The sequence below is a fragment of the Atta cephalotes genome, assembly GCF_000143395.1.
Source record: "Atta cephalotes unplaced genomic scaffold scaffold00018, whole genome shotgun sequence".
Classification (NCBI taxonomy): Eukaryota; Metazoa; Arthropoda; class Insecta; order Hymenoptera; family Formicidae; genus Atta; species Atta cephalotes.
In genome coordinates, this window is record NW_012130082.1 from 2,652,274 (window position 1) to 2,664,577 (window position 12,304).

The following is a 12,304-nucleotide window of genomic DNA, read 5'->3' on the forward strand; positions in this document are numbered from 1 at the left end:
CCACTCGTACCAACCGACCACCTACCTCCTCCTCCTTTTCTTCTCTTCTTCTCTCTCTCTCTCTCTCTCTCTCTCTCTCTCTCTCTCTCTCTCATGTCGTATCGCCGACTAATAAATGCCCGGTGAATTATATCGCGACGCCGGTTACCGCGCCTTGTCCAAGAATGAAAATTGAAAAGGCTGAGAGAGCACGCCATTTGTACTTTGTGATTATCTCATATCTCTCTGTTCGTACGATCTCTCGCAAGTGTCAGAAAAAAAGAACAACGGAATTATAATATTTTACTATGAAGGAATTACTTGTTTTTATTATTTTGTCAATTTAAATTTTTTGAATAATAATTCACAATTTTTATTTGAATTTATTGATTAGAATGAAACAAAGTTTTTTCAACAAAAATATAATTGAAATCCATTTTCTAATTTGTTAATTTTCATTATTAATTAAATTTCAAGTTTGATAAATTTTAAAGAAACGTTTCTTGAAAATTAAATACAGAATTAATTCAAATAGCCAAAGAAATGTTACTTATTCAATTTCTGTATTTCTTTCTTTTATTTTCGGGATTTCTTTTAAGAAAAATTTAATTTATCGAATTTTCAAATTTTATTTCTATTAATTCCAACGTAGAAAATAATAAAGTCAAAGAAAAAAATTAATTCTTTTAATGTTCTATCAGGTTTCTCAATTCGAAATTAAACTTAATTAACCATGAATTAAAAAATTAAAACAGTTGTAATTTAATTATGTTTGATCCCACGATCTTCTAAAATATACACGAAGAATACACGTAAACAATAATACGATAACACGATATATCTCGCGACCATAAAATTCCGTATGTACAGTTATGCTTTTCTGCTCATTCGCAAATTGCCGCTCATAGGAAACTTTTTTCTTCATAACAGGAAATATCACTTTTAGTCGTAATTATGCAGTAAAACTCGAACGTTTCTTGCACTTTCATACTGTGAAGCGTACATCGCATTGAATAATGTTCATGAATGAATATGTATATGCTAGTTGAGTTTACGTCGCATAGAAATGAATAAAATCTTACAATGTTCGCTATTTCATTATATTGATTATAATTTCATTAAATATTATTTATCGCAAGTAAATTACTATTAATATAACAACAAATTATTCAAAAGCTAAACGATCGAAAGTGATATCGATAATTAAAACTATCTTGTACCGTTATTTAAACTTTGATTTTTCTAACTGACTGTTTTAAACAAATTAAATTGTAATTTAATTAGACAAATATAGATCTATATCTATACATATATTTTTCTTCTCATTATTTTCTATAATTAGAGGAATTAATAATCATGCAATAATACATAAATATAGAAACATTACGTAATTAATAATAAATGCTTAATAATAATATTAATAAATACTTGAAAACAATACAATTATCAAAATATGTTGTTATTGAAAAAAAGATTATTCAGATATCTTTGATTGTGGTGGAAATTAATTTATAAATTAAATATAGCAATTATTATCTGAATAATCCCTGCGAATAACGAACGGTGAATGAATAATACAAATCTTAATTTAATTGTTTTTATTTTAATTTCAGAAAATATGTGTCTTCCAAAAGTCCCTCGAGGATCTCTCCTCGCGGATGGCCGCGGCCGAGGCGATTCAGAGCGGCTGGCAGAATCCAAGCGACGCCAACGAAGCGACGGAAATGCTCGAGCAGTTGCAAAAATTCGGCGAACGACTGGTACCAATCCAAAGGAACATCGAAGATGCGAACGACCAGGCAAGCGTCTTCGCATCGAGCAGTGTCATCGTTTCTCATGCTTTATTGGCGAAACTCGAAGATCTGAACACCAGGTACTTACTTGATGACCACGTAAAAATTTATCGTGTGACTTCTGAATTTTAGACAAAACTCGTACGTCAGCAATGTACACGATGTCACAGAATCATTTAATGACGTATTTCTCCAAGCAATCTGGCATCAAAATTTTTTCAGATACAATTCTCTCTGAATAATAACGAATTCTGTGGAAATATACAAATAACAAAATATTAATAAACAAAATATTCTCTTTATCATCCGTTTGAAACGTTCTCTGTTTTACGTTGCTTTATGCAAGTATCAGGATAGAGAATTTAAAATTCGCTCGATACTGTGGGGCTTATTTTTACAGCTTGCCATGCGACAGGTTTTGAATTCGGGATGCAGCGACGTTAACTTTTTCGTATGTTTTCGTAGGTGGAAGGTGCTGCAAGTCGCGGTTGACGAGCGTTACAAGTTGCTAAGCGGATTCGGGAAGGATGGCAGCACTCCGGGTAGTCAGGCTTTCCTCGCGAGCAGCGTAGAACCACCATGGGAGAGAGCCCTCACACCCGCCAAAGTGCCTTACTATATCAAGTAATCGATCTTCCTTGCACTTCCCCGCACGGTTGCCTCGATTTTCCCAAACCGTACGACACGGTTATTCTTGAGGCGATCGAGAGCTTTTACTAACATGGTCTAGTTTTATGTTATACTGAAAGGAATATTCGTATATTTATTAAAGAATAAATTGATTCAAATATAAAATGAGTCTAACTCGAATATCTAAGAAAATATTCCGTATTTATTAGTATTTATTTGAACGTCTAAATAATAAATATCTAATTAATTTGAACATTAAAAAAACTTTTATAATAAGTTAAATTACTATGTATATTATATAAAATATAATATAATAACTTAAATATATGTCGAAAGATTTCTTCAATTTCATCAATATATTAAAATGTATAAAAGATTATTGCTTTATTCTATTTGTATATTATATTTCTTCATACATATAGAATTAAGTTTATGGATTTAAATTTCAAATCTGTTACAGCCATCAATTGGAGACTACGCATTGGGATCACCCGAAAATGATAGAACTGATGTCTTCACTCGCAGACTTAAACGAAGTTCGCTTTTCCGCATATCGAACCGCCATGAAATTGCGTACCGTTCAGAAGCGATTATGTCGTGAGTATCTTTGATGATCATTAAAGTGATGATCAAAATTACTGTTGTTTTATTGCTATTATTTTGTTCATTGTTGTTATTTTATTATTATAAACTGATCGATATCGTGAGAATTTCTTTGTTGATCTTTATTACCTAACATCATGTAATATTTTGAAAATGAAAAAAAAGAATGAATAATTATTCCATATTTTGACTTAATTGTTTTTAGTGGACATGTTGAGCCTTTCCACCGCATTAGAACAATTTGATTCACACGGACTTCGGGCACAGAATGATAAACTGATCGACATCCCCGATATGGTAACAGTACTGACATCGCTATACGAAGTAATAGCAGCAGACAATCCAGCGCAGGTGTCTGTACCGCTATGCATTGACCTAGCCATTAACTGGCTGCTCAATGTATACGATAGGTATTCTAAGTGAATACATTTTATATCTATTAAACTGTCGACATGTTCTATCTTTTATTATTCATATTTGGCTCACATTTTATATACATTTACGTTTTTTATATTTAATTTAAAAGATTATCCAATTTTTTAATTACTTTATTCTTAAAACATTATACTTAGCGTTGTCCAATTTTTAAATTGTTTTATTCTCAAAACATGCTTAATATTATCATGATAAACTGTCATTATAATATTTTTTTACTATAATTTTCAGTCAACGTACCGGCCAAATTCGAGTACTTTCATTCAAAGTCGGTTTGGTTTTATTATGCAAGGGACACTTAGAGGAAAAGTACAGATGTAAGTAACATGAAGAGATTTTCCCTGATGAGTTAATTAAACATTATGTTTAACTATATCTAATAGAGATTTTGTAAATGTTATTTACAGATCTATTCCGTTTAATTGCGGATCCCAATAGATTGGTAGATCAACGAAAGTTGGGTCTTCTATTGCACGATTGCATACAAGTGCCGAGACAATTGGGCGAAGTTGCAGCATTCGGTGGCTCGAATATTGAGCCTAGTGTTCGTAGTTGCTTCGAGAAGGCGGGAAAAGATAAGAACGAAATAGAAGCCGTGCACTTTTTGAGTTGGCTACAACAAGAACCACAGAGTATGGTCTGGCTGCCGGTATTGCATAGACTATCCGCAGCGGAGACTGCTAAACACCAAGCCAAATGCAATATATGCAAAGAATATCCTATTATAGGATTCAGGTGAGATTACATTTGATTAAAAAAATCGATATGTACATTATATACATATATGTATATATAATTTTTTTTCAAAATGTGTATTGATGTAAAAAATATCTATATTTTAGATACCGTTGCTTGAAATGCTTCAACTTTGACATGTGTCAGAACTGTTTCTTCTCAGGACGCAAAGCAAAGAACCATAAGCTAACGCATCCGATGCAAGAATATTGCACGGCGGTAAGACGTCTATCTTTACTTTTTTAAATGTTATTAAAGGAAACGATTTTTATAAGTATTTGAAACGATGCGTTTGTTACTTTACAGACAACCTCCGGTGAAGATGTACGGGACTTCACGCGAGCGTTGCGCAACAAATTCAAGTCTAAACGATACTTCAAAAAACATCCCAGAGTTGGCTATTTGCCTGTGCAAACTGTCCTGGAAGGAGATGCGTTGGAGAGCCCGGCGCCATCGCCCCAACACAGCTCACTCAGTCAAGACATGCACTCCCGTTTAGAAATGTACGCCTCTCGACTCGCCGAAGTTGAGTTGTCGCGTACAAGAAGTAATTCCACGCCGGACAGCGACGATGAACATCAACTGATAGCACATTACTGTCAGAGTTTGAACGGTGGCGACAATATTAATGTACCCAGAAGTCCAGTCCAAGTCATGGCCGCGATAGACGCTGAACAGAGAGAAGAACTTGAAGCGATGATACGTGAATTGGAAGAGGAGAATGCGACATTGCAAGCAGAGTACGAAAGATTACGTTCGAAGCAAACTCCAGGTTCAACACCAGAGGATGGTCATAGTACTAGACAGCCTGATTGCGATATGATTGCAGAAGCTAAGCTGCTGAGACAGCATAAAGGAAGATTAGAAGCACGCATGCAATTACTCGAGGACCACAATCGCCAATTGGAGGCGCAACTGCAGAGACTTAGACAGCTTTTAGATGAGGTATGCCGAAGAATGTAACGTTTTTAATATTTATCTATTATTTTTATTTATTATATATTTATTATATATTTATTATATATTTATCTATTATTTCAATAACTCAAAAAAGAAAAAAAATTTTAATTTAATTATTTTTTTTTAGCCAAACGCTTCTTCACCATCGAAAACCGGAACTTTACAAACCCGAAGTGTAACGGCATCACAATTAGCAACTGACTCTCCAGCAAAAATGAATGGCCATTATCATGATTCTCCAGGTATATTCTAATTTAACAAATAGCTTTAATTTTAATAAAAAGCTAAATAATTGTGACTCTTGAAAAATAAACAAATGATAATATCTAGAGTGATACATTAAGTATCTCAATTAGAAATCACTATTAATACACTATTTATGCATTCAATCAATCGAACTGTAATAACACATCATACACTTTGTGACTCATATGTAACAGTCGATCTAATACCTTTCTATTAGAATTACACTAACTACATATTGATACAATAGGGATTCAATGATTTTAATTATAAATATAACTATGCGCGAGCTAATGATACATTTTATTTGCTTAAATTATTTTCTGCACGTCAAGACTTCTTCAATATAACAAATAACATTTAACAAATTAATAAAATTACAAAAGAAATTAGTTATAAAATTCAGTGATTCGAAATATTACAACATTATAAATCTTTTATTTTGTTATAAGATTGTAAAGAATCCCTATTGTTTATATTCTGTATATACATATTTAATCAGACGCCGTGGAAACTAGATAAGCTTATTGCTATTGGGTATACGGATATAGGTGGAGGAAGCTCAAACGAGGGCAGAGTCAGCAGTTTAGAGAGGCCACCGCCGCCGCCGCATTCTCACAGCGTTACCCACAATGTGGGTAATTTGTTGCACATGGCAGGTTCGTTTAATTTATGTGAATTTGATCGTGTGTCAATTATGTAGTATAATTAATCTATATTATGCCCAATCTCCATAATGCACGTGACATTTCTGCTTAACATAACAAAAATAACATTGCCTTCCTGTTTTCACGCTACAGAATGGATGTAAGGTGAGATCATTGCTTCTCCCTGGGAGCTAAAAATCGTCTAAATATATACAATCACCTCGATGTCGAATTACTTAATACACAACGGACGATATCATCGATCTAAAGTTTATGAATGTTTATCAATCTTTAGTGTTGATTGCGTTTTCATATGTCCAAATCCATCTTCTCGATCCACGCTTATTTCTTCTTTTCTATGTATCTCTTCTGTATAATTAACATATGCACGTTAATTGTCTAGTTAATTATAAAATTAATTATAAAATATCTTGAGTTTGCCAATATATTCTGAACCTCAGGAGCAATAACAAAGAAATAGATGGGTGTTAAAGATCTTTTCTCTTTATTTCAGGAGACTTAGGAAAAGCTGTGGGCGAATTGGTAACAGTCATGACGGAGGACACGTCGAAGACGAATGGTCAACGGGCGCCGCCGCCGGCTTTTAAATAACAATTGTATCGCGACGTTTGCCCCGGCCAGAAGCTAAGTCGGCTAGATCGACGCTAAATCCATTCGACACGTTGCAAACGTTTAATCGTAATTATATCGACCAATAACAAGTCTGGCTCTAAACGCATATCAGAGACGAATACATGGTATATCTGCCGCGCAAATGCAGGGTCAGGGGACTCACCTCTCATGGTGGTTTTGGGTATTTTATAAGTTTTGATATACGTCGTTGTATAGCTGAATTATATCGATAAGATGATTATGGTTTGGCTTTTGGTGGTCCCCTGAGAGTAACTTTACTACATATTGACACGTCATATCATGAAAACTAATCCTAATGAAAAATCAATTGTTATGCTTGCTAGCTAAACTATACAAATGAATAAGAGATATAATGAGTATAAAAAATACGGAAGAAAATATCATTAACAATGCATGCAAAAGCAATGTATCAAATCACATAATCTATTATAGAACGTAGCTTATATTTACATACCCATTCTGTTCACTGCCACGGGCTCTTCCTCGACGTAACTTACACAATGTACATGTTGCGATTCTAGATGATGACATGTAATGAAAAATAGACAGTATCCATATCCGATCTTCTTGTAATCAACGCTCTTGAATTTTACAAATCGATAATCATGAAGCAAAGAGAATCTTTTATAATAAAATAGAGCGACAAGCATTACGAGTTTTCAAGTTTATTTTTTATCCAGTTACATGATTTTTTTCAGATTTTCTAAATGAATTTAAACGGCAATGTCTATTATTTTTTAATATCTGCCGGATGTTATTATATCTAAGAGTATATTGATAAGTAATTAATCGATAAACTGTAGACTGTATTCTGATATGTAATAAAGTTGTCTAGAAAATACATTCACCGCGATAAAATGTGAGCTCGCCATGGTTTTGTTATTAAGTAATTAATCTGCGATAGTTGCTTCCTCGAGCGAATGATTTTTCTATTTTGAATGAATTAAATGCGCAGCATATTGTTTTTTCTTTTACACATATCACACACGGTTGCCATATGTTAATAGTACTATTATATCACTTCTGATGAGGTTGCTATCTGCGAAATGTAAGAAACATATCTATGAAAGAAATTATCATATTTTACCAATTCGATAAACATTGCGAACAAATGTAATGAATTGTTATTCACCGTCGTTACGTCACAAGAACATTGATTTCACCTGACAGAGTGTAAAACTATCGAATATGTTTCCAAACTCCGTCTGTAGTTTGTTGAAAGATTGTTGGTTTTGCGATTTCATACATTAAAATATAACGCATTAAAATTTAGAGGATTAGGTATATAAAAATAAAGTTATATACTGCGTACAACATCAAACAGGTAACTACGTTACTTGTAATATATTGTAATATGACTGAAATGATATGGGACAAAATGCTTAAATAAAAATAATATAAATATAAATCTCTCCTGTATATTTTTTCTTCCAAATATATACGATTGTTTTTTATAAGTTCAATGAATGTTTTAATTACTTATTAATAAATCTTGAATATTATATTGAATATTATAGTTAAACGTTATCGAAATTTACTATTGTAAACTAATGTCCAGAAAGATAAGCATTCATAATCGTCTTTATAAATTGAGTTTTTAGGTAATTCATACACTTTCTTATTTATATTAATTAATTATCTTCATAGATATATATATATTTTTTTTCTTTATCTGTTTTAACTATCTGAATTGTTGCATAAAAAAAATAATACAAAAATATAGTTTAATTCAAAAAGAAATAAATTATTTGCAAATTTTCATATAATATTTTTCATATAATAGTTGAAATGAAATAAAATAAAATAAAATAAAATAATTAGCTTATATTATATTATTTAGAATATATTTTGAATATATTGATCTATAACTAAAAGAAGGATAAGGAGGAGGATCAATAAGACTGTTTTTTTAGCCCTTACGAATTTTCATTAGATAATTTTTTTGTATGATTATTAGAAATATCAAAAATATCAAAAATTATTAAATTAGAAAAACCTCAATTCATAAAACCCTAATTAATTATTTATCTAAATGTATCACATTGTAATACATAATACCTAAGCTCTCTTTTATGACTAATAAGCGAATTAATAAAGTATTTAATAAATGAATTAATAATGCATATATATATATATATATATTATTTTTTTTTTTTTTTATTTATTACCATATATTGCTCTGCCATATTAATGTTATTTTATACTACCTGTTTCTAAGGTAACGATAAATAGTGAAATAGTTCATAGTGAAAAAATAAATTTTTTAAATTATTTTTAACATATGGATACTATTAGTATCTAAAAAATGAAACTCAAATAGGTGATTAGTATTAGTTGTCTATAGGACTTAAAATCTCACTGCATCAAAGTTGTGATTATTTTATTTAGATTTTCTTATTCAAAAAATTAAAAATAAAATAAAATATTAAAAAAATTTTTAAATGCGGAATAAATATATTAAATAATTAAAAAATAAAAATAAAATGTAAGTAAATATTAAAAAGTTAAAGCGATAAAAATAAATTATGAATAAATGTTAAATTTTAAATTCATAAAGGCCGAATTAATATTTGGAAACAGCTAGATTTTCAACTAATAGCATTTTTATTTCAATTATAATATTATTGTAACTTTTTGTATATATAATAAAATAAACTATAACATATTTAATAAATGTTTGAAGTTAAAAACTTATTGTACTAATACGAAAAGTTTGTGAATTGAATATAGGTCAACATGAAAACAAAATTCTCGGTCAGAGCATCTCTGATGCAAGGACGTTACTTGAACTGGTATTCATTCAATCCGGTTTTGATCATCCTTCGAAGGAAATCGTAAGTGAACTGATAAGCAAAAAAAAAAGCACACTACGAATATGGACTTAACTCAGTTCCAGCACGCGTAACAATTTTATTCATAGGATTAAGACAAAAATTTACCTCATTTCAAGTAATCTTTATGCATTTCTAAAGAATGATTTTTATGCAAAATTTTAAGTATAATAAATAATATATTATATATTATAATAAACGTAAAAAAAGTATTATTCTTCACATAATAATAATATATTATTCCCATATGTAATAAATTTTATAAATTATTTTAATTTTATAAATTATTTCGAAATATTAGATATACCTATAATTATTTTAAATTGATTAATGAATTTTTCAAAAAAAAAAGGAATATAATGTAATGTTTTAAGAACAGCAAAATATTTTAGCATTCTGTCGCATAAAATCGCATAAAATTTCCGATAGTTCGAATTTTGTTAATGCCATTAGGAGGACAAGAATTAGGTATGAAAAAACTCTACAAATTAATATATAATTCTTTGATATAGCACGACAATGCAATGCCATTTCAAATGCAAAGAATAATTACATAATGTATATAGATAAGTTATTGATTCATTTCCTCCATAATTGTAATAATAGCATCAGATAATATCTTAATGGATTTTTAATTTTAGCATCTCATATATCAAATGCAAACGTTAGGTATTATTTTGTTCACATTACCAATTTAACCGCAAAATTCTTTAAAAAGCACGGTTCAGGCCTTTGCCCTTTCTTTGCGTGCGACTATCGCGAATCGCGTGAGCGCACTTACGGAATGCTTGTGTAAATGTTGCTCGTATGATTGCAAGAAATACTCAGAATCACAATATTCTTCACTACTATACTTCACTACTTATAATGTACATGACCATGACCATCGCATTGCATTGCTTACACATTACTTCAACAACATAACGCACAGGAATCGAACATCTTTGAAGGAGATTACTGAAAGAGGTTTACACGTCTCTTTACACAATTGAGATCTAAAAGAAACTATCACAAGATTCTCTGCTGAGTATTTCACGAAATATCTGATCGCAGAATTACAAGCGGAATATGAGTTATGTTATCTTCTATTCACTCATTATACTAAATTTTTTATTTTTGTACACATATGTAATTTTATAAAAAGTAAATATATTAATAATTTTCTCACAAACATATATGAACAAATTGGAAGAAATACTTTACTTTTAATACATCTGTATGTGCAAGCAGAATGTACTGTCAAAGTACATTGTACGTATCTCACGTACGTATATTTGCCGAAGTTCCAATGCAGGCGATTGAGTCATCGATACGTGACATATGTATCAATGCGCGTAAACAGAAATTTAGTGCATACTGTCCGAAGGTCGATCGTAATCGCTTTAAAATATGGTATACATTTATTCAATATCAAACCAAACGATCAAACAGTTTATATAACGTTATATAATCGGTGATCTAAATATAACATAGACGATGACATTGTACGTGCTTGTCTTTATATTGAAAAGATGTTAAATTACTTACATGTTTATTATGGTGACGCATGGCACCTTGTGAAAATGATTGATTTATAATCAATAGATTGCAAATCGAGCCCAATTGTTCCCACGTATATCTCATTTTTATAAGACAAAAGTTGATTTCAAAGATTCTAGACTATTCTAGGGCTGTATAATTATATAAGTCTAAAAATCTAGAGAAGGGTACAGATCGTAAGACTAAAGATCTAAAACGAAGATTGCAGAAATCACAATCTTGAGGCTATCTAGGAGGAGGCCTAAATTAATTCTGATTATAATACAAATATTTAAATCCATCTAAATCTATGAAAAAAATAATGAGATAAATGATAAATTAATATAAAGCAAACATCATAAAGAATAAAATTAACATCTATCAGTGCGGTATGTTTTCTTTACATCAATTAATTTATTTCATTTTTTTTTCTTATTTGTTTATAAAAGTATTAAAAATATTAAGATATGTGTGTGATTATTCAAAAATTAATGATTCACAAAATATTTAATATTTCATGTCAATATGTGCCAAAATAAGGTATAAAATATTCCATAAACCATTGATTTTTTATATCTTTCTCTATCTTAATATTTTCATATGCAGAATAATTGAAGGAATCATATTATGTAAAAAAGAATCACATAATCCTATTTTTAAAAAGATATGAAGATGACCTTCATATCTTTTTGACGCCTCTATTTAAGAAATAACAACGTGATCAAAATACATCCCCCTGAAAATCCTTTTCAACAAAAACATACTAAAAAACATTTTTCGTGTTTTATATATTTTTTTAAATATTTTTTAACCTAGGGCAATTAAAATAGAACATTCTATATATGTATACTTCTATCAACACATATATATTTATTGGCAATCGAAAATGATTATAATTATAGTTAATATTATTATAAAAATAATTATTCTAAATGATAGTGTTAAATATTTTTTGGAACAATCATATAATTATTTAAAAAAAAACTAAATTAATCATTTTAATTTAAACTATTTTTATGGTAATAATAGTCATACTTCATAATTATAGTCATAATTATAGTCATACTTATTATAAGTTTATATTATTATAAGTTATAACTTATAGTCATTTTTGGTTGCCAACTATATATATTTGTTAATAGAATTATACATATAATTATTATTACAAATATTATAACAGTAATAATACTAATAATCATATATATATATATATATATATATATATAATATATATATACATATATATATATATATATATATATATATATATAATATA

The 12,304-nt window shown here is 29.7% G+C and overlaps 1 protein-coding gene across 1 annotated transcript in view; it reads left to right on the top strand.

Annotated features, from left to right (window-relative positions):
* LOC105618888 overlaps positions 1-6,637 on the top strand; it is a 112,495-nt gene extending 105,858 nt beyond the window's left edge. The window contains exons 6-16 of the mRNA XM_012200419.1: positions 1,593-1,852; positions 2,238-2,396; positions 2,863-2,999; positions 3,211-3,424; positions 3,672-3,757; positions 3,848-4,175; positions 4,283-4,394; positions 4,482-5,120; positions 5,263-5,377; positions 5,930-6,037; positions 6,540-6,637. Coding sequence (XP_012055809.1) covers positions 1,593-1,852; positions 2,238-2,396; positions 2,863-2,999; positions 3,211-3,424; positions 3,672-3,757; positions 3,848-4,175; positions 4,283-4,394; positions 4,482-5,120; positions 5,263-5,377; positions 5,930-6,037; positions 6,540-6,637 — 2,256 coding nt within the window. The remainder of the gene's footprint in view (positions 1-1,592; positions 1,853-2,237; positions 2,397-2,862; positions 3,000-3,210; positions 3,425-3,671; positions 3,758-3,847; positions 4,176-4,282; positions 4,395-4,481; positions 5,121-5,262; positions 5,378-5,929; positions 6,038-6,539) is intronic.
* Positions 6,638-12,304: the final 5,667 nt, after the last annotated feature.